The sequence below is a fragment of the Camellia sinensis genome, chromosome 5 (assembly GCF_055761805.1).
Source record: "Camellia sinensis isolate YWXY chromosome 5, ASM5576180v1, whole genome shotgun sequence".
Taxonomy (NCBI): Eukaryota; Viridiplantae; Streptophyta; class Magnoliopsida; order Ericales; family Theaceae; genus Camellia; species Camellia sinensis.
The window spans coordinates 11,470,042-11,493,549 of record NC_138965.1 but is presented as its reverse complement, the minus strand read 5'-3'; the positions used below and the strand labels follow the sequence as shown (position 1 = coordinate 11,493,549).

Genomic DNA, 23,508 nt, shown 5'->3' with positions numbered 1-23,508 from the left:
GGGTTTTCTCCTTTCCTCAGCAACTTCGGATGATCGTGACACCGACATTACTTGGGATGGCGGCGACACCGAAGTTACTTGGAATGGCGGTGTTGAGACAAAGCGCCTCAGCAACTCTGCCGCTGCACATGTTCCCTTGGCAACTTCAAAATGGCGGCGGAACCGAAGTTAATAGGAATGGTAGCGCTGAGACAAAGTGCCTCAGCAACTTTGCCGCTATACTTGTTCCCTCGACAACTTCAAATGGTGGTGAAACCGAAGTTAATAGGAATGACGGCGCTAAGACAAAGTGCCTTAACAACTTTGCTGCTGCATGTGTTCCCTTGGCAACTTCACCGTTACAGGTGTTGCCTCTGCAGCTTGACTCTGGCATTTCTCCTCGCTGAGTCCATTTGGGGCCCTGGTCGGTCGGACATGTCTCGGCCCACTTGTTGGCCCACTTCCTTTGGGCTTTGGCCTATTTTTTTTTATTTTTTTTTTTATCCCTGGTCGCCTTCTCAGGGTGATCTTAGTGCTTGGGTCCATACTTAGTTCGGGGCTTAATTTCTGACCCTTTACATTTTGCCCTCATGCACACGTGGGAGACATGCCTCCTGTTTCCCGCGCATGCATGATGTCAGCGGGCAACCCAAGGGTTGCGTCGGTTGGGTCAAAAGTTGCGTCAGCTCTGAAAAGGTACTTTTTTGACTGCCAGGTCATAATGGACCTAGGGCAGTGTGCTAGCGCCCTTTGCTGATTTTCTTTATAAATAATGCCCTTGGGTCCACTGGTCCCCCACTTCCTCCCAACACACCTTTCTGTCTCCTTTGTCTTCTTCTCTCCCTTGTCCTCTCTTTCCAAAGCTTTTTGACCTTCTTTACTCCTTTTCATGGACATCATAAGGTTTCTTGCTGACAGGGCTACCCCACCCCCTACTGAGTGAAGGCGGGCCCCTTACTTCGGAGGGCTAGCCGACCCCTTCTGGAAAGCGATTGATTTCTTTATTCCTGACACCCCTCCTCTAGAGGAGCCTTTGCTTCCTTTTGGGGAGGCCACCTTGGAAGATGCGGACATGGTGAACCCGGTTTCTGTGTCGTGGTTTCGTGTGGAACGTGGCGACTTTCCACATTCTTACATCTACTATCATACTCATTCGAGCCCTCCAACAGATTGGTCCCTTTGGGTCGATGATGTCATTGCAGATGGCGACTTCGAGCAACGTCTGCATGATGTCCGCCTTTTCAATGCCATTTTAATCTCGAGAGAGTTATCAGTGCGTAAGGTGCAGACCAACACTAATATGATTGTCTCTCGTTGGAGTCGTGACACCCATCATTTTGCCTTGGCATGGGGGGAGATAACCCCGACCTTGGAAGATGTTGTCGTCCTCTTGCGCCTCAACACTCGTGGAGATCACCCCTTTGACCTAGCGTCTCTAACCTCTGCAGAAAAAGTCGCTGTTACTGCTCTTCAAACCGTCTTTCGGGAGGTGCAAAAGTTTGGTTCCTAGTATGATCTTAGAACTGGGGAACTGCTCCAGGATAGGCCCAAAAGAGATAAAACTACCTATCTTTCTTGGCTGAAACATTTTTTTAAGGACATGTAACTAGTTGTAGGGGACATTACTGAGGAGAGCCGTAACTCCATAGTTGGCCCGAGCTACCGAGGTGACTTGTACTTGGCGGCGTTCGTCAGCTATTTTATCTCATTCTTCATCTTACCCAGCAACCCTGCCGAAAGCATTAATCCCTTGATATTTCCCTTAGCTGTAAATCTTTGCAGCAATAATTAAATTCCCTTGGCTCCCATCTTCCTAGGTAACTTATATTTTCGTCTTGACCTCATCCATTCGGACATGGGGCGATCCATGGGCCGTTATGACGTGTGGAGTTTTGTGCATACCCAATTCCTCACTGCCTTTTTCTATAAGAAGTTTCATGCCATGGGCCCCATCCCAAAGGAACACGAGCCCCTTCTTTACTGATGAAGTCTTTGATGCAGAGGGCCACCCTATCCTAGATGTAGAGGATCGGCCTGTCACAAGGTAAGTGTGTCAATCCCTCCCTCGCATCTCTCGGTGGTCTAGCCTTGGCACCAACAGGCCCTTTTCAGACTATGTTGACCATATGGAGGAGTGCATCTTCCGCCCTTTCACTCAGCCTCTCCCAGGCATTTCTGTTGTCCCCTTTTATTTTTCAGAGGCCCGCCATGTTGATTTTTCTCTCGACAGTGTCCAGGCTAATTCTCTACTTACTGCTGCCATGATTTGCCCCAAATTTCTACCTGTGTGGAATGAAGAAGGTATGTCCAGTGTTATCTACCGACCGGATAGGGTCCTTATGCAATTCGGGATGGATCAGGGCGTCTCACATGCTCCCCCGCCTTAGACTGATTTCCACTGGAGTTTTCAACGATTTACCCGTGACTACACTGCTCTACTTGTGAAGGCCCTAGGAGTCATGGAGCTTCCCTCATTTGGGTGAGAGGGTGCCTGTACTTCTAACAATAGGCTATTCTGGCACCGCAATCTCAATTCCTTCTTCAATTCTTGCAATAGTGCCCCGGTCGTCCCAGCAATGGAACCTATCCTGCAACCTGATCTGTCCCTTCGTCGGTCTTCTGGCCGGGGGAAACAATCCAGCATATTTTGTCGCTTTAAGCTTCTATCCTTACCCATTGTAGAGGAGCCTCACCCGTCCGGGGCAATGTTTGTTCAATCTTTGCAGATTGCTCCCCCCGAAGTAGGTGCACCGTTACGCATGACCTGTTCTAGGCTGAGGGCAGCCCAAGCAGCAGCGGTATCGGCTCCCGAGGCACATGCCTCACCCAGTAAGAAGAGGCTCCGAAAGGTATCCATACTCAGACAAATATTTTGTATCATTTCTTTGTACTTATTATGTTTACTATAATAACTACATGATCTTTTTCTTCTTTTTAGGGACTGCGGACCATACTGCCCTCTGGTCTAGAGGGTTCTTCTATTGCCATTGGCATTTCTTTAGACTCAGACGACGATGACGACCTCTCCATTGCTACCAGGGTGACAAGATTCAAGACTCACACGACAGTTCTTCTAGACGTTGAAAAGGAACCAAGTGTGAGATGTGAACCGTCCGTTGAAGCTGAGCCAGTTGCCGAGGCTGAGCCAGTTGGGGAGCCTGTAGACAATGTACATGTTTCCCCTGCTGTCGAAGTTGCAGCGGGTGATATAGCTGCTGAGGGCTTTGAGCCTCCGCATCCTTCTGACTCTGTGCACTTCGACCGTTTCTTTGTTGGTGGAGATGATTTTGTATCTGAGACCCCTAGAGAAGATCGCGACATTAGAGAGCCGATGGAAGTTGCACCACCCCCTCTTGGAGTTGTATCTGGCGGTTCCTCCCAATCTACTGAGTCTGCGTTAATTCATCAAACTCCATTTCCAAACGTTCAAGTGACTGAAAGGAGTGTAAGTGTAGGGGCAGTTGCCACTACTCCTGTTGTAACCCTTCTGAACTTGGACCAACTTGTCGAGGTAGCTCTCACTTTAGCCCCCCACATTGTTACTATTGCTGCTGGGACCTCTGATCCAGTTGCTTTGAAAACCTCTGAACAGCTGGCAGACTTGTACCCCACTCATTTTCTAGAGGTGCCATCTAATCTTGGAATGTCCTGTGATTTTTATACTGGGATGGATACCACTGTGGTTCCAGATCTGAATGTTGGAGATTATCAGATGGATGACCTCTTTTCGGAGTGATGTAACGGTGCAGGCAGTTTTGGCCTTTCTCGTGAGGCCAGTTCACCCGGTCGCCAACCAGCGTTTAGCCACTCCATTGCTGTGGGGCAGTCATCTTCAGGGGAAGTACGCCGCCCTAAGACATTTGGTCACTCCATCAGTCTTCCTCCAGTGATTGAAGCTGGCGGTGGTGTGAGAGAGTCCTCCCAGCCCTCAGAGAAAGTATCCTTTCTAAGTTACTAGGTTTCCTCCGAAGCTGCTTCAACCCTTACTCGTATCCAAACACTGCATCCGGACACCTTTACTGCCTTTAATGTCCTTGGATCTATAGTACAGACGGCACTACTGGAGTCACTTGCTACCTTTATTCGTGACTTTGCTACCAAGCAGATCTTGATAACTTCTAGCAAGTTCGCGGAGAGTGCTGAGGCCAATCTGAGGGGCTTTGAGAGGAATGGTTTTAACCTATCATGGATGAGGTCCAGGCTTCGGACGGTTGACATCTTCCTCGAGCACGCCGACAATGTGGCAATGATTGCGTCCCTGGAGGAGACTATTAAGGAGTGTGAGGGTGCCCTGGAGCTGCACTGGCAGAACCTAGCTCGGTTCAAAGAGAAGGACTTTGCATTGGTTGCCCAATTGCCTCAAGATGTGACTCTGATGGACTCCCTCTTGAAGGGTTTGATTTGATGTAACTTTGTGACTTTGTTATGATTTCTTTATTTTACTTTGTTGTTGCATCGCGCTTGGTGTGCCTTTTTTTTTTCTTTCTCTGTCATAACTTATTTTCAAACATTGTAATCATGTTCTGGAAGTTTGACTTTAATGAAAAGTATGGATGCTTGGTAGTACTTTTGAGTTTCATTTCATTGCTTCCTTTACATTACTTTTACATAGCTTCTAAAGATAAGACAAGCTCTTGAAGTGAACAAAACTTTATCATGACTAAGCTTTTTACAAGTGTAAAATTTCATTAAGTGTGGAAAATGTTACTCAAACTAAGTGAATATGCGAGCAAAAGGTTTACTAAGCGTATGACACTTTCTTTACACTTTGCTTTGGAAACATTTAACAAAGAAACTTTACAACTCTTTTCCTGAACAAAAGAAACTAGGGAAAATATTCTCTGACATACTTAGCGTTAACATGACCAATTTTGAATCCATCATCTACTTTTGTCAACTTGTAGTATCTGCTGCTGTTTGCCTTAGCAACTTTATAGGGCCCTTCCCATCTGGGTGAGAACTTGGGAATTGGTTGCCCCCGCATGATCGCATCCACTGTTTTCCATACTAAGTCCCTTTCCTTGAATTTTCTGTGTTGAACAGATTGATTGTATGCGCGAGCTATGGATTGATGATACTTTTCCATAGCCTGTGAGGTCCGATCTTTTTTTTCTTTAGCTGCCTCTATGTAATTGTTCCTGCTATCTGGAACTAAGTGTGCTGACATAGCCATTTTTGCTGAGGGTACTGCCAACTCAACTGGTAACACAGCTTCAGACCCATATACTAGGGAAAATGGGGTTGCTTGAGTTGGCTTCCTCTTTGACGTTCTATACGCCTAAAGTGCTACGGGGAGTTGTTCAGACCATGTACCTTCTACTTCATCCATCATCTTACTTAGTATTCGGATGAGGGTTTTGCTGGTCGCCTCAGCTTGTCCGTTCCCTTGGAGATAGTATAGACTAGACTTGTGATGCTTAATTTGGTAGGCATCCAGTAGTCTTCCCATATGGCGATTTACAAAAGGAGTTCCATTGTCAGACGACGTCACTTTGGGTATGCCAAACATGCAGATTATGTTCTCTCTGATGAAGTTGGCTACTCCTGCCCCATCTGCCTTCCTTATTGGTATAGCCTCTACCCACTTGGTGCTAACTTCAGTTGCTGCAAGAATCCATCTGTAGCCTTTGGACTGCTGCGCTATAAGACCTACCAAGTCAAATGCCCAAGTATAGAACGGATAAGGAGTCTTAATGTTGTGTAGTTCAACTGTCGGTGCATCTATCAAGTTCCCATACTTCTGACAGGACTAGCATCTCCTCACAAAGTTTTTAGCATCTTCTTCCATTGTTGGCCAGTAGTAGCTGAGGTGAATGAGATGTCCCATATAACCACTGCCCTCCTTGATGCTCTGCCTTGTGTGCTTTCCTCAGCACCTCGTTTGCCTCATCTTTTAATAAACACGTTAAAAGTTCCCCCTCGAAGCTTCTCCCATACAGCTTGCCCTGGTCAAGCAAGAAGCGGAGGGCTCGCCTCTTGACTCTGATTGCATCAGCTTTATTCTCAGGCAGTGTGCCATTTCCCAGATAGTCGGTATATGGCTGCCTCCATTCTTCATTGCTTAAGAAATGGGCTTTCTCTTCCTTAGGGTGGGACTAACACTTCGCGCATTGCCTCTGTAACTCAGTACTCTCTTTTTCCATCTCTGGCCAGTAGTACCCTTGCCTCTGTATCTGTCGGTATAGACTGATATCTTTATCTCCACAGGACTTAGCATGGATCTGCTTAAGTTTGTAAGCTGCTTCTTGCCTACCAATGCACCTTGCCAGCAAGTTGTTGGGATCACGAAAATATAGCTCTTCTTTGAGGAGCAGAAATGATGCAAGTTATGCTGGTCCGATTGCTCCCTGGCCAGTTTTCAGCTGCTGGATTATATTTGCTTTCCACCCCTCAGCATTTTCCTCTGCATGTTCTTCAGTTAGCACTGCTAATGTTGTTCTTTTCTCGATGACGATGGTTATACAATCATCTGGTATCTCCACCTTTGCCCCCAGTGTAGCCAAGGCATCGGGAAAACGGTTATGTGTTCGAGTGGTATGCTGAATTTGGACATCATCAAACTGAGTGAGCAACCTTTGAACTACAGTGCAATATGGGGCCAACAGAGGCTCTTTCAAGGCGAAATCACCCATCGTTTTCTTGACAACTAACTTGGAGCCGCCCTAGATTTTCAAATTGCGGAGGCCCTTCTTTTGGGCAGCTATCAGACCTAGTATCAACGTTTCATATTCAGCCTCGTTGTTTAAACACTCAAAGTCAAGCTTATATGATAGATGAAACTTCTCTCATTCTTGACTAGTTAGAGTTATGCCAGCTCCACCTTTCCCAGCTCCACAGGCTCCATCAAATTTTAAGTCCCAATAAGTTTCAACTGTAGCTGTTGATACATGGACTTTACCTGGTAGGGATACCTCAACAGGTTCATGTTCACCAGATGGGAACTGGGCCAGTAAGTCTGCAAGTGCTTGGCTCTTAATAGCCTTGGGAGTAACACAAGTGATATCATATTCTGCTAGAGCTAAGAGCCATCTTGCCATTCACCCAGTCAGAGTGGGCTTGCTCAGCAAGTAGCGAACGGGATCACCCCGGGTCATAACTTGGATTGCGTGTGCCAAAAAGTAGTGGCGCAACTTTGGCGCTATGAAGATTAAGGCTAAGCAATGCCTTTCAATTGGGGTATATTGCGACTCGGCACCATTGAATTTGCGACTGATGTAATAGACTGGCTTCTCAATGCCATCTATGTCTTTGAAAAGTAGGGCTCCAATAGACCACAGAGTAGAGGTCAGGTACAGTAGTAGAGACTTTTCAGGCTGTGGGGCAATCATTGTAAGTGGGGAGGTAAGTGCTTGATTCACCATATCGAATGCTTGTTGGTGTTCCTGCAACCATTCAAACTTGTGATTCCCTTTCAGCAGTGTCCCAAAGGGAAAGGTTATCTCAGCAAGGGCTAGAATAAACCTCCTGAGGTATGACACTTTGCCTAGCAATTTCTTCAGAGCTTTTTGAGAGTGTGGCAAAGGCATCTTTGTCCCCATCTACTTCAATCCCCCGCTGGTGTACCAGGAAGCCAAGGAACTTGCCAACAGTAACTCCAAAGGTACACTTGAGAGGGTTCATCTTAAGGTAGAATTTGCGACAGCGCTAAAAAACCTTTTCCAAGTCACAAAGGTGGCAGTTAGCCTTAGTAGACTTGACCACCAAATCATCCACATATACTTCCACTTCGTGGTGCAACATGTCATGGAACACTTCAGTCATAGCCCGATGGTAGGTTACCCTCGCTTTTTTCAAACCGAAGGGCATTACTGTATAGAAAAAATTTCCCAGGGGCATTCTGAAAGCTGTCTTTTCTACATCTTTTGGTGCCATTTTGATCTGGTTATAACCACTAAATTCATCCATGAAAGAGAACATCTGATGGCCCGCAGTTAAATCAACAAGGGTATCAACATGGGGTAATCAAAACTCATCTTTCGGGCAAGCCTTATTCAGGTCGCGAAAGTCTATGTAGACTCTAATCTGACCATTCTTCTTCTGCACAGGAACAATATTTGCTAGCCAAGTTGGGTATTGTATAGGCTCAATGAACTTGGTCCTCCGCAACTTTTCTACCTCTACTTAATCTTTGCTTAAAGATTAAGGTGATACTTTCGAGCGTGCTGTTTGATCGGTTTAGAGTTGGGAAAAGTGTCCAGATGATAAATGACGAGGGATGGGTCGAGACCAGGCATCTCATCATATGTCCAAGCAAAGACATCACTGTATTGCTTTAGTAATGTTATCAATTCTGCCTTAGCTGCTGGGGCCATTATATTACTGAAAAACATCGACTTGCTCTGCCCGGGTGAGTCATTGAGGTTGACCTCAGCAAGTTCCTCCTGCTGGGGTTTGGGCCTATCTTGCATGCATTTAGGGGTGGGCTCAGGTGTCTCCACCAACCTTTCTTGGGACTCATTACCGTCATATTTATTTGTCTCGAGACCATCCTCCCAAGGTATGAAGTATGGCCCCCAAGACCGTCATAGGTAGTAAACTGTCTTGCCGCCCTTGCGCACCTTGACAATCTTGCGTGGAGGACTTGTGGATTTGTTGCTCCTTTTTTGTCCATTGCTTTCTGGAGCAACCTCTGCATCTCGAATGTCTTTCCACTTCGGCAATTTTACCCCTGCAATTTTACCAGTCCTTGAAGTTTCATCCGTTGACAACTCAGTAAAGAAAACTGCATCTGAATAGTGTGCCTCTTCCACTTTGAATGGCTTTTCAGACGCGTTTATGGTAACTGTGCGTTTTCCCAACTTTGCCTTCACACATTGGTGGTAGCTGGACGGGATAGCCCCGTATCGGTACATCCAAGCTCTGCCAAGTATCATGTTATAATTCGTATTTGTTTCAATCACATGGAATTTAGTCGCAGAACGAATCTCGCCAACTGCTAAATCCGCTACAACATTGCCCTTAGTAACCTTTTTCTCCCTACCAAAACCGGTTACAGTAATGGGTGGGCGAACCATTCTGGACTCTGAGATACCAGCTTTTGCAAAGGTGTCAGCGTGATGATGTTTATGGACGCCCTACAATCGAGGAAAGCATGCTTGAACTCCAAATTATTGATGTAAGCTGTGACGAAAAGAGGACAGTTATGAGGAAATGGGTATGCTCTGTCTGCTTCTAAAAAAATAATGACCCTATAATCTTCCTGGATGCACCGAGGCACATATTCCTTAGCCTCAGCAACTTCAGCATGGTGCACTTCAGAGATGTTGATGAGGGCCTTTGTTGCTTCCATCTTGGCAGCTTAGCTCAGCCCCAATTGGTCAAAGAAGGTGCGAAACTTAACAGAATTTTGTAAGGCTTGAGCATGAGTATCCTCTGCAAATTTCGCCTCTGCAGATACTGTTTCAGGGAGCTGGCCAGTTGCGATTTCTTCCAACTCATCATAGTAGGACGCCATGTGCACTTGATCGCACACAGGCCCAAGATAGCCAATCATGTGTACATTCTTCCCCTTCTCCTTGTGGTTAGGATAAGGGTCCTTTCGTACATCACGATTACCGACATCTTTGAACTTTAGCTCGTTCGCATCAACTTTCTTCTTGAAGACATTTTTCAACATCTAGTAGTCTCTAGTGGGGTATCTGGTGGTTTTGTGATAGACACAATAATCCGGGCTATCTTTGTCCTTCTTGGTTGGAGTAACATCAATTGGAGGCAAAGTGAGCTCACCATTGGCAACCCATTCCTTAACCAAGGCCTTAACATTCTAAAGACTGCAAGGGTATGGATTCCTGTCCTCATAACTCTTCCTCTTTCGAGAGGATAAGGCCTTTGCTTGCGAGCGGTTCCCTCCTATAGAGGTTACCGCAGCAATTCTGTTACTGCGGGAGTAGCGGTGGCTATCCCGTGATCTGTGTAAAGGACCAGTGGTACTGAGGTTTATAGCTGCCTTCACCAAGGCTGAAAAGGTAGGGAGATTATACACATATGTTGACTAAGTGAGCTTCATCCACTGGTTCATGACAGTCAATAGCCTTGTCTTGAAACCGCTTAACATAGTCCAGTATATCTTCGCCTTCTTTTTGGACATCCCACCTAAGTGTGAGAGTTGTAGCTTTCTCTTGGACTTGGAAGAACTTCGTGTAGAACTTGTTCACCATCTCCTCCCAACTCTTGATCGACTTTGGTGCCAAGTTCACATACCAACTATAAGCCCTTTCGGTGAGTGATTTGGAGAACTCCTGAAGGCGCATAGAGTGGTCACTGCCATGGACACCAAGAGTCTTAATAAACCTCACCACATGTTCTCTGGCATTGCCTTGTTTTCCATCAAACATAATAAACTTGGGCACTGTATACCCAATTCAGTAGGGCATGGTCAATATCTCTTGAGAGTATGGGGGTTTCACATCAGGGTCTGGGAGAGATGGCAATTGCTTCTTGCTGCGCTCTTGCTCGAGCATAGCTTGTACATCGGTTAGAGTAACAAAGTGAGTGGGCTGGAAAGGTCCAGTCTGCTCCAGGGTAGCTAAACCAGGGGCGGTACCAATCGCCTGAGATACCACCAAAGGCACCTAGATCGGAGCCCGGACCTCAGGGAACAAGTTGGGCACTGGGTTTGGGACTGCTATAGATGGAGATGTTTGCACTAGAGCTGGTTTAGAAGCCATGGCCATAATAGCCTCAGTAAGAGTTTGCAAAGTTGCCAAGATCTCCCTCTGTGTATTCTAGAGTGACTGAACTGCTTCAATCACAACACTATGGTCACGGTCCTTTGCATGTGCTGCTCCGCCATTGGAAGAGCCTTGCTGTCGTGGGGGTTGTTGAACTTCTTCCTCTGCTATCTTTTCCAGTGAAGTGTGTAAGCCACTGCGGGTATGAACCATTAACAAAAGCAGCCTCTCTAGTAGAATCGCCAGAAATGTAGGGGGGTTCAAGGTTAGAGAGGTGGTTAGAGAGGCAAAACTATACTAATGGTCCACTAATAGTGGAAGTGGCTTGAGAATGAATAACAACAACTATCTGGGAGTTAGAGAGTGTGTAGCTGGGTTAGGGTGAAAAAAGTGGCTCAAGACGAAGACAATGTCAGTGCCAAAATGGGCAGCATCTCCCCAAAATCTCCAAAATTCCTCTTGTTGAACCTTGGGAAATGGGTCCTATTTATAGGATTTTCCTTGGTGCCAAGAGGACACCAAGTGGCCAAATAGAGGGAAAACATGTGTCCCAGAGGATCACATAGAATATTCTGCCTTGAGCCACCAGGCTAAAGGTGCCACATGTCCCTCTACATGTACTGTGTACTATCTGTTTGCCTCCGTAACTACCCTTTTTTTTAACCTCAGCAAGTGTAGTTGCGACAGGAGTGTTTGGCGCTGCAACTCTCTTTTGAGCCTCAGCAAGTGCAGTGGCAGCGGGAGTGTTTTCCTCTGCACTTGCCTTCTCAGCTTGAACCTCAGCAAGTGTACTTGCAGCGGTGAACCATGCCGCTGCACTTGTCTATCAGGGTCCAGGAGAGATGACAGTTGCTTCTTGCTGCGCTCTTGCTCAATAATAGCTTGTACATCGGCTAGAGTAACAAAGTGAGTGGGCTGGAAAGTTCCAGTCTGCTCCTGGGTAGCTGAACCAGCGGTTGTACCAATCGCTTGAGATACCACCAGAGGCACCTGGATCGGAGCCCGAACCTCAGGGAACAAGTTGGGCACTGGGTTTGGGACTGCTATAGATGGAGGTGTTTGCACTAGAGCTGGTTTAGAAGCCATGGCCATAATAGCCTCAGTAAGAGTTTGCAAAGTTGCCAAGATCTCTTTCTGTGTATTCTAGAGTGACTGAACTGCCTCAATCACAACACTATGGTCACGATCCTCTGCATGTGCTGCTCCGCCATTGGAAGAGCCTTGCTGTCGTAGGGGTTGTTGAACTTCTTCCTCTGCCATCTTTTCCAGTGAAGTGTGTAAGCCACTGCGGGTATGAAATCATTAATAAAAACAGCCTCTCTAGTAGAATCGCCAGAAATGTAGGGGGGTTCAAGGTTAGAGAGGTGGTTAGAGAGGAAAAACTATACTAATGGTCCACTAATAGTGGAAGTGGCTTGAGAAAGAATAGCAACAACTATCTGGGAGTTAGAGAGTGTGTAGCTGGGTGAGGGTGAAACAAGTGGCTCAAGACAAAGACAATGTCAGTGCCAAAATGGGCAGCATCTCCCCCAAATCTCCAAAATTCCTCTTGTTGAACCTTGGAAAATGGGTCCTATTTATAGGCTTTTCCTTGGTGCCAAGAGGACACCAAGTGGCCAAATAGAGGGAAAACATGTGTCCCAGAGGATCACATAGAATATTCTGCCTTGAGCCACCAGGCTGAAGGTGTCACGTGTCCCTCTACATGTACTGTGTACTATCTGTTTGCTTCCGTAACTACCCTTTTTTTTAACCTCAGCAAGTGTAGTTGCGACAAGAGTGTTTGGCGCTGCAACTCTCTTTTGAGCCTCAGCAAGTGTAGTCGCAGCGGGAGTGTTTTCCTCTGCACTTGCCTTCTCAGTTTGAACCTCAGCAAGTGTACTTGCAGCGGTGAACCATGCCGCTGCACTTGTCTATCAGGGTCTGGGAGAGATGGCAGTTGCTTCTTGCTGCGCTCTTGCTCGAGCATAGCTTGTACATCGGCCAGAGTAACAAAGTGAGTGGGCTGGAAAGGTCCAGTCTGCTCCTGGGTAGCTGAACCAGTGGCTGTACCAATCGCTTGAGATACCACCAGAGGCACCTGGATTGGAGCCCGAACCTCAAGGAACAAGTTGGGCACTGGGTTTGGGACTGCTATAGATGGAGGTGTTTGCACTGGAGCTGGTTTAGAAGCCATGGCCATAATAGCCTCAGTAAGAGTTTGCAAAGTTGCCAAGATCTCCCTCTGTGTATTCTAGAGTAACTGAACTGCCTCAATCACAACACTGTGGTCACGGTCCTCTGCATGTGCTGCTCCGCCATTGGAAGAGCCTTGCTGTCGTGGGGGTTGTTGAACTTCTTCCTCTGCCATCTTTTCCAGTGAAGTGTGTAAGCCATTGTGGGTATGAATCATTAACAAAAGCAGCCTCTCTAGTAGAATCGCCAGAAATGTAGGGGGGTTCAAGGTTAGAGAGGTGGTTAGAGAGGCAAAACTATACTAATGGTCCACTAATAGTGGAAGTGGCTTGAGAATGAATAACAACAACTATCTGGGAGTTAGAGAGTGTGCAGTTGGGTGAGGGTGAAACAAGTGGCTCAAGACGAAGACAATGTCAGTGCCAAAATGGGCAGCATCTCCCCCAAATCCCCAAAATTCCTCTTGTTGAACCTTGGGAAATGGGTCCTATTTATAGGCTTTTCCTTGGTACCAAGAGGACACCAAGTAGCCAAATAGAGGGAAAACATGTGTCCCAGAGGATCACATAGAATATTCTGCCTTGAGCCACCAGGCTGAAGGTGCCACGTGTCCCTCTACATGTACTGTGTACTATTTGTTTGCCTCCGTAACTACCCTTTTTTTTAACCTCAGCAAGTGTAGTTGCGACAGGAGTGTTTGGCGCTGCAACTCTCTTTTGAGCCTCAGCAAGTGCAGTGGCAGCGGGAGTGTTTTCCTCTGCACTTGCCTTCTCAGTTTGAACCTCAGCAAATGTACTTGCAGCGGTGAACCATGCCGCTACACTTGTCTATCAGGGTTTGGGAGAGATGGCAGTTGCTTCTTGCTGCGCTCTTGCTCAAGCATAGCTTGTACATCGGCTAGAGTAACAAAGTGAGTGGGCTGGAAAGGTCCAGTCTGCTCCTGGGTAGCTGAACCAGCGGTTGTACCAATCGCTTGAGATACCACCAGAGGCACCTGGATCGGAGCCCGAACCTCAGGGAACAAGTTGGGCACTGGGTTTGGGACTGCTATAGATGGAGGTGTTTACATTAGAGCTGGTTTAGAAGCCATGGCCATAATAGCCTCAGTAAAAGTTTGCCAAGTTGCCAAGATCTCCCTCTGTGTATTCTAGAGTGACTGAACTGCCTCAATCACAACACTGTGGTCACGGTCCTCTGCATGTGCTGCTCCGCCATTGGAAGAGCCTTGTTGTCGTGGGGGTTGTTGAACTTCTTCCTCTACCATCTTTTCCAGTGAAGTGTGTAAGCCACTGCGGGTATGAACCATTAACAAAAGCAGCCTCTCTAGTAGAATCGCCAGAAATGTAGGGGGGTTCAAGGTTAGAGAGGTGGTTAGAGAGGCAAAACTATACTAATGGTCCACTAATAGTGGAAGTGGCTTGAGAATGAATAGCAACAACTATCTGGGAGTTAGAGAGTGTGTAGCTGGGTGAGGGTGAAACAAGTGGCTCAAGAAGAAGACAATGTCAGTGCCAAAATGGGCAGCATCTCCCCTAAATCCCCAAAATTCCTCTTGTTGAACCTTGGGAAATGGGTCCTATTTATAGGCTTTTCCTTGGTGCCAAGAGGACACCAAGTGGCCAAATAGAGGGAAAACATGTGTCCTAGAGGATCATATAGAATATTCTGCCTTGAGCCACCAGGCTGAAGGTGCCACGTGTCCCTCTACATGTACTGTGTACTATCTGTTTGCCTCCGTAACTACCCTTTTTTTTAACCTCAGCAAGTGTAGTTGTGACAGGAGTGTTTGGCGTTGTAACTCTCTTTTGAGCCTCAGCAAGTGCAGTCGCAGCGGGAGTGTTTTCCTCTGCACTTTCCTTCTCAGTTTGAACCTCAGCAAGTGTACTTGCAGCGGTGAACCACGCTGCTGCACTTGTCTTCTCAGTTCTATTTGGCCAGTACATGCGTTCTCAGGACTTCATTAGTCTGCTATCGACTATGTTTGTGCCCACCTCAGAGCCACCTAACCACAAACTCCCCAGCTTCCCAGGGCAAAGACTACAGCCAGGCCTGCTATCAGCCATGCTGTGCCTTAGTACCAAGCCCAAGGGGGCTTCCTTAGTCCTGCCTGTGCAACCAAGGCAGGCCCATGACCCGGGTAATGGAAAGGGAGTCCATTATACTTGGGCTGCCCTGCTCCCATCTTCGCGGGGTTACCGCGATAAATTGGTATTTTTGAGCCTACTATCAGCTCCAACCAGTAAGTCTTGGGGCCTTCTATCAGCGCCAAGTTAAATAAACTACAGGGCCTGCTATTAGCCCTAGGCCAGTAATGCCTTGGGGCCTGTTATCAGCACCAGGCATTAGCCTCTACTTGCAGGGGGAAGCCTCTCTCAAAGGTTGTTGTCACCTTGGTAGGATATTTCCTCTGTAACTTAGTTGTTGCGGTAGTCATTTCCCGCAGCAAGTTCAGACGGCATGACCGAGGATATTAGAGATGGCGGCGCCGACCGAATGCCTCTGCAACTTGGGCGCTGCGAGTATTGCCTCTATAACTCAGTTGCCCCGGTCTTCTCCTTCCCTCGGCAACTCCGGATGATCGTGACACCGACATTACTGGGGATGGCGGCGGCACCAAAGTTACTTGGAATGGCAGCGCTGAGATAAAGTGCCTCAGCAACTCTGCCGCTGTACATGTTCCCTCGACAACTTCAAAACGGCGGCGGAGTCGAAGTTAATAGGAATGGTGGCGCTGAGACAAAGTGCCTCAGCAACTCTGCCACTGCACATGTTTCCTCGACAACTTCAAATGGCGGCGGAACCGAAGTTAATAAGAATGGCGGCGCTAAGACAAAGTGCCCCAGCAACTTTGCCGCTGCACATGTTCCCTTGGTAACTTCACCGTTGTAGGTGTTGCCTCTGCAGCTTGACTCTGGCATTTCTCCTCGCTAAGTTCATCTGGAGCCCTGGTGGGTCGGACCTGCCTCGGCCCACTTGTTGGCCCACTTCCCTTGGGCTTTGGCCCATGCTCCTTTTTTTTTTTTATCCTTAGTAGCCTTCTCAGGGCGATCTTAGTGCTTGGGTCCGTACTTAGTTCGGAGCTTAATTTCTGACCCTCTACAACCTTCAATCTGCTTCTTCCAAAATTCAAAATTTGTGCCATTGAATTTATTGATTCTAACCTTTTCGTCTGTAGCCATCGCTTCCACTCGAACCAATGCTCTGATATCAGTTGTTAGGAATTGACCTTTCCTTACCAAGATCAGTGAGACATGAAATAACAAACAAGGGAGAAAAAATGAATCAAACAAATCACACATACAAGAACAGAAAGACTTACGTGGTTCATCCCAGAATAGGGCTACGTCCACAGCTGCTACGGTTTTCACTATAAACAGAAAAAATACAACTCTCTTAACCTAAAAGAGGCGCCCCCTCATCTATTTATAAGTATAGAATTATGGTTACATGGAAGAAATATGAGAATTACGAAAGTAGCCAAAAAATTTTGGCCGGGGGATAAACCCCCCCTGGACCCCCTCCCCCTTAGGGGAGGCCCTCCAAACCGCCCATTGAACTCAATGTTTGGGTGAACAGTACTTATCAGTGTCCACTGACCCAACAATTTACTGTTCTTGAAATCCCGAATAACAATTATCTCAATCTGTTATATTCTTTAATATGCGCTCAAAGCATTCAAATAAATAAATTATAATAATAGCAGCAACAACAACAATTTGCATTTAATAAACAATGCAATGAAAAGTCTATGCAGAATGAACAAATTATTGTCTTTAAACAATTAAATCATACACATGGAGAGCATTATGAAATGCCAAAATAAACCTTGATCTATAAATATTAGGAGCATCTACCATTTTCACTCACATTTACTCGAGAACTTAGCATTACCAGGGGTAGAGAAATGATAAATTCTTGCTTAAGCTGCATTTATTTTTATATTTTTTGATATTTAGTATGATGGAAATCGAAAATTCAAAAATATTTTTTCATTAATCAAATGAAAAATAAACTCATTTGAAATATATATATACCAGAGATTGCCTGTGCCTGAAGACACTATCTAATAAAATTCTTATATTACAATCTATGTGTTACAAAAATCTTAACGACCATAAAAATGTTTTATGAAAAGTGTCTCAAAGTTGTGATCAAACAACCAAAAATGTTTCGGATTAACCAATTAACCAACAAAGGCTAGATGATTTTTCGTAAAACTAATAAGAGAAATTATGTAACATACCCAAACAAATATAGCCCTAAACAGTATATCAAAAAACCATAGAAAGACCACTACATAAAACTTTTGATTGGTTTAAGATAACCTGTGAAAATACAATAAAGAATTCAAACCAAAAGCTACATTAATCACAAATTGTTGTAGGACCATCTTAGATGAAACAAACATATATTTTTAGTAATCACTATTAAACTAAAAATAAAACAATCAAATTTAGATGAGTAAACCAAACTAAACCAAACCAAGCCTTAAGTCCCATCAAATGGGATCGATTGCATAAATAAAATTGTACACAATAAAATAACCAATTTCAAATTAGTTTAATAAAAAAAAATTAAAAAAAAAAAGCCATTACCTATTTTGAAGAGTGATTGTGGTTGGCCACCATGACAAACTAAGAAACCACTTTACACACATATGCAAAAAATATATTCTTGAAGCCCCAAACACATTTCTCATGTGCGATGGCAATTTTTGGTGCCCAAAATATTAGAGTGATTTCATGTGGACAATGACACTTTTAATTAAGAAAGGTAATATATTTTGTATATAAGAATAGCACTATCACATTTTCTCTTCTTTTTTTTTTCATCTTGCCGCACTCAAATGCCTCTCCAGCTCACAAAAAATCATGCAGTGGAATGGAATACATCTATTGACCCTCCATAGTCATTCTATTTTGAGATATTTAGACAGCAAATATTGCATAAACTTTGACAACATGTGTATGCGTACATGTGTAGACATCCAAGAATGCATTTGAAGAAAACAACTTATTAAGCTCCAAAATAGTGTGAACATAATTAAAATGGAAAATTACTAAAAACAAACCATAGAAGTATCAAGAAACAAATCCAAATGCTTTATGTAAATTCTACATGCTTTAATCATTTGAAATAACTTGTGGATTTAAGAAACTTGCAGCAATCAAGCCCAACATCTCCACCACCCCCTGCAAATGTAGCACCTTTTAGAGAGAGAGAGAGAGAGAGAGAGAGAGAGAGAGAAAGAAGGGAGCATAAACAAAGGCAACTTAGACAAAAATGGTGGTGTCCATGATTAGTAGTGGTAGAGGTGATGTGATGGACACTACGAAGTTGCTGCAAGTTCATCAAGAAAACTTGAAAATGGCGATGACACAATTTCTTTTCTTTTTTTTACTCATATAAATGCGCAAGTAAAGAAGAACAAAATTCAGTAGAAACAAAATTATAGTTGAAAATTAACAATCGACAAACAAAGACTATATCTTTTTCTTTTTTTTCTTTTTTATTTTTTTTATAAATGACAAAAAAAGACTACATCACATAGTCCATATCACCAAACATTTGCTACTATAGTCTTTTCCCTTTTCGACTCACCTGTAATTTGCAACAGAAAGTAAACACTTTAGTTGCATGATGCAAAAAAAGAAACTTGACTTCGAAGTTGGGACAATAATATGCTGCTTCTCAATGATCAATTTGCATGCTAAGAGAACCAAGAACAGGTTTTAACATTAGCATTCATGACTCTATCCTACCTGCAAATGAACCTAAATATCCAGAACAAATAGTTGCATTATGTGAAATTGAGAGAGAAAGAGCAAACAAAATGATAGGGGGGAAAGAAAAATCAACCTAACAAAAGTAACATAGAAACATAATTTCTTTTCCCAACAAAGCTCTGCCCATAATTAGTTCATTAAAATAAACTTTAATGCCCATACCACCTGGAAAAAAATCACACCTGAAAAAAAATTACAAAAATAAAAAATATATAAAAACCAAATCATAATATAAAATTACAAAATCACACCTGGAAAAAAATATAAAAACTAAAAAATAAATCTAAAATCATAATTAACTATTTGTTATCCATGCCAACAACACTTCAAATATGTATAAATATTTATGGCCAATCAAACCAAAATGGAATACATAAACCAAACCGAAACCAAATTACTTACATTTATTTGAGCAAAGGTAAAACTTTTACCTTGCTTCCAACCTGTTGAATGTTAAGAAATACTGGAGGATCAAATGACACTAAGTATTTGATGGGTGCATTCACTGTTTATGCTGAAGAATTGGTCATCTCAAAGACTACAATAGAGTTGGAATCTAGGAATATGTTCTCAAAAAGTGTATGGACCTGCTAATATCTCTTCCACTTCTCTTTATTTGTTTTTTCTTTTTTTAGGTTGTTGGATACTATAAAGAATATTGGATGTATATTGGCACTTCTTGTAGGACCCTTTTCTGGTAATCTCGAAAAGTGAACGGTTTATGTTTGTTTCTTTTTCCCTTTTCTTCAGTTTGTTTTGAATTTTTTGGATGGGCTTTTAAGTGATGACTCTGAACATTATTTTTTGCTGGTGCGTTTAAGATTACAAAGTTAATTATAGTTTGCTCAGGATTACAAAGTTAATTACAGTTTTTTATCAACTCAAATTAATATTCCTTTGTGAATTAGGGGGGGGGGGGGAATCTAAATCAACAACCAAGTGTGTGTACTATTTTGACAATCGAGAAGCAGCAACTTAGAGCAGAACAGTGTTCAATCATTATGGAAGGTCTCTCATAGGCAAACTATCAAACATGTTGTGACCATGGCAGTATAAGCCAACATATCAGCACTTTTCTTCACCTCCGTTGCCACTCTGCTTCTCATATCTAACTAATGTACTTGAAAAAAATAAAAAGAAGTCAGTGAACCCTATACCAACACATCAAACAGCAAAATCATGAAATTGAACAAAGAAAATCAGCGAACTAAATTACTCAAAGGGAGAAAGGGAGAAAATGAGAGAAAGAGAAATCAAATTAAACCAGTTTGTACACTCAATAATGATCTTCACAACCATATAGACAAACCAGTTAATTGTGGAGGATGATTGATACAAAAATTCGCCCTAAAACCGAAGCCTCAAAGAACTGAAGAAATGTAAAATACCTCTGATGTTGGAAGGGTGGGAGCCGAGAGAGAGTGGGTGTCGATCAATGGCGACGGTGATGATGAGCAGCAGCGGTGGTGGTGAGCCCTATTGAGACCACCATCTTTGCTAAATTTTTGGAAGATTTTTCCCTGATCTGCTATCTCTGTTAGCCAGTTTCAGAAAAGAAAGAATTTCGAACGTGAGAGAGAGATCATAGAGGGAGTTGAAGAGAAAACGTGAGAGATAACGTGTAGAGAGGGAGTTGAAGAGAAGGTGTTTGGGCAGACGTGGGAGAGAGAGAGAGCAGAGAGTGTTTGGGTTGGAATAAAAATGATCTCAATCGTTAGATAGTATATAAAAATCATCTCAACCATTGAATCAAAATGTATACATTTTGATACATTTTCAAAAACAGTTCTGTTTTACTATATATATATATATTAGTTGGCACATAGTGCGTAAGTGAAACAATTAGGCTGACAAGTAAATGTCTGAAATTACTCCAAATAGTTACAACGTGAGCCTACTTTAATTACACTATTGTGATTGTTGCTTTTTTAATAATATATATATATACATTTTATAGTCAAAAGTAAGAAATATTTTCTAAATTAAAATTTGACTACCACAAATCACTAGTGCACATTAACTAAACATTTTTAGTCAAATAAACGATATTTAAGAATTAGTCTCTCATTACAATTCATTCTAAATAAGAACTTGAAAAACTAAGATAATGATGATGATGATGATAAGGTAAAAACAATTATAGAGAACATGCTATTTTAGTAATTTTTTGAATTTTTTTATTAAAATATGAGGTAAAAAAATTAATATGTTTGAGATGATTTTTAACTTTTTACAAAAAAATGTGTAAAAGGTAGAGAATAAAAAAAAATCTTTAACTTTTTTATATAATTTGTTAGTTTTTTAATTTTTTTTAATGAATTTTTAACTTTTAAGTTAAGATAAGTTGCCAAATAAAACTTAAATGGGGTTGGAAAGGAAATACAAAAAAATCGTCAAAATCCATCTCACGCATTTTTTTTTTTTTAGCAAAAAAGGACTATATATTAATTAGTAAAAGAAGAAACATCCAGGTGAGCCAAACAACTCAAGGCCTGGGGTTATAAAGCAACCCAATTTATAGGTAACTGTGACATAGCACATGCATGGGCAACCCAGTGTGCCACGTTGTTAAAGGTGCGTCCGGTCCAACAAAAAAACAGGGACCAAGCCTGGGAAATACATCGAATGTCAGAGAAGACTGTCATGCTGTCCCAAGGGGACACCTGCTCGGAAACATAGAGCTTGATAGCTAGCAAATTGTTACTCTCGACAATCACATTCCTCCATTGTTGTTGTTTTGCCATGAGGCAAGCCAACCAAATTGCTTGGGCCTCAGCTTGGAAAGGTAAGTGTAGGCACCCCATTTTTTACCGTCCTCAAGACTTGGATGTCCTTGCAGGTACATCCAGTGACAAGTTTGATTGCTCATCTAGCGTTCGAAATCTGCAGCGGAACGCCACAGGTTTGAGCTTTCCAAACCCTGTATCCATTCTATCTCATTTTTGGACCATGTTTAGGTCCTTTCAGCATGTTGATTGTGATGCACTATCAGCCATGAGTGGGCACTGTCGGCCATGCATTTTGGCTTGCCGGCCATTGATGTGCCCTGCCGGCCATCAATGAGCCATTGCCGGCCATCACTGATGGCCGGCCGACCACCAGTGCATCAGCAGATATTTTGTGATACTTTTGCTAGCTGTTTGCACAGGTTGAGCCATCTGCTTGCACGTGGATGGCTGGATTTCTTTGAGGGGCTTTTGTATCTTCTATATATATAAGCCATCCTCTTGCATACGGGGGGTTAGAAAAATTTTGTGAGCAAAATTTCCTTGCTCTCTCTAGAATTCTCTCTCTCTTCCTATTTTGTGCTTGAAAGTGGGAATTCTCTACAATTTTGTTCTAAGGCCCTTGACCAAACACCTTCACCTTGGAGTTGAGGTTCTTGGAGGCCTTGTTTGAGCTCTCAAAGCTGGTTTTAACTCAGAAAAGTGGTTGTTTGTTGCTGTGTTTCAAAGGCATATGGCTTACCTTTTTTAAGCTTTATTTTAGTTACTTGTTTGGCCACTTTTGCATGTTGTTTTTGGCCTAGTTTTCAACTACAAAAACCTCAGTTTTTAAGATTTAAAAATGGTGGTTTAAGGCCTTTTTGGAGTTAGGGGTGGTCCACCCTCTTTTGTAGCTTGTTTGGTTAAGTGTTGTGCCTTCTTTTTAAAGATTTTAAAGCAAATTTTCTTGGCCTTTTAACCACTGAATTTCAGAGGAATTTCAGTGGCAAAAACTTAGTTTTGAGGTCCCAAATAGGAGGGGGTGGCCTCCCCTCGTTGTGTCTTCTTTGCAAGTGTAGATAGCCTAACATGTGAGCATGTTTTGCTACTATTTTATGACTTGATCTCAGTATGTTTTTGCCACTTTCTTGACTTGTTTTGCCTCTATTTGGGGCTGGTTAAGTCACTTGGGGCTGTTTAAGTCACTTGGGGCTGGGCTTGCTTTGTATGCTTGTAGTGCAATTGTGCTTGCTAGTTTAGCTTATGCTATGTGTTAGCCTCTTGTTCTAGCTCTTTTTAGCCTACTTCGAGCATGTTTTAGAACTTCATTTGAGTTGTTTTAGGACTTTTTTGAAGTGCTTGACGCTTGTGAGCTTTGTATTGCATAGTTATAGTGCAAGTGCCTTCACTAGCTTAATACTTTAAGGCCTCTAACATGTTTTGCATGAGTTGGTTGCATGTTAGAACATCATTTTACATGTGATTTCAGTGCATGTAGCTCTGTCACACTCTCACTTATGTCACTCTTTCATTGCTTTTGAGAGTTGTGCTGTGAGTCCCGTTTGCGGGCTAACATGCGAGTATGTTTTTCTTGCCTTCTATGCCTTAATCTCAGCATGTTTTAGCCACTGTTTTGGAATGTTTTAACTCTGTTCAGAGCTGGTTTGGTCATTTGAGCTTGATATTGCATGCCTCTAGTGTAGTGTTCTTCACTAGTTTAGTGCTTATGGTTTTTGAACATGTCTTGCATGCATGATTTAGTGTCTTTTTCATGCCATTTCAGCATTGAAAGTCTGCAACCTTCCTCTATTCTTCACTTTTTAATTTGTTTTTGAAAGTGATCTTGAGCCCCTTGTTGGCTTGAGCATGAAATTGAGGCCCTCATGCCTAATGGTTTTAACCCTCTCTTGAGGGTTCCTCTTAACCAACAGCATGAGACCTCTTTCATGCTCAAGGCACTTGTGGCTTAGGCCATCTTTCCAATTATAGGACTTTCACATTGGACTTAATCGGTTAAAAGACTAATCGGTAATGTAAAATGTGTAAACAAGAATTGGACAAGTAAAACATTACCAAGATGAACATGTTGTGTTTGCATTGCATTGTGTTCAATCCAACGTTATATTGAACATAAGGTAGATTGGTCCATTTCATACTCAAAGTGATGAAATGAGCCAATTTCCTTTGTCTTCA

The 23,508-nt window shown here is 43.2% G+C and overlaps 1 protein-coding gene across 1 annotated transcript; it reads right to left on the bottom strand.

The window, feature by feature from the left end:
* Positions 1–4,804: 4,804 nt before the first annotated feature.
* Positions 4,805–6,037, bottom strand: LOC114321274 (uncharacterized). Its single transcript, XM_082871540.1, has 3 exons — positions 5,917–6,037; positions 5,293–5,628; positions 4,805–5,178 (listed from the first exon to the last, which is right to left on the bottom strand). The coding sequence occupies exons 1-3, from the start codon at positions 6,035–6,037 to the stop codon at positions 4,805–4,807; spliced, it is 831 nt and encodes a 276-aa protein (XP_082727666.1).
* Between the last annotated feature and the right edge of the window lie 17,471 nt (positions 6,038–23,508).

Excerpts from the sequence above, each read along its gene's own strand:
- LOC114321274 (XM_082871540.1), bottom strand. The coding sequence starts at position 6,037 with ATGAAGAATGGAGGCAGCCATATACCGACTATCTGGGAAATGGCACAC. Across the intron at positions 5,629-5,916 it reads TTGCTTGACCAGGGCAAGCT|GTCTTATAGCGCAGCAGTCC; the intron begins GTATGGGAGAAG and ends TTGACTTGGTAG. Across the intron at positions 5,179-5,292 it reads GATGATGGATGAAGTAGAAG|TTGAGTTGGCAGTACCCTCA; the intron begins GTACATGGTCTG and ends CTGTGTTACCAG.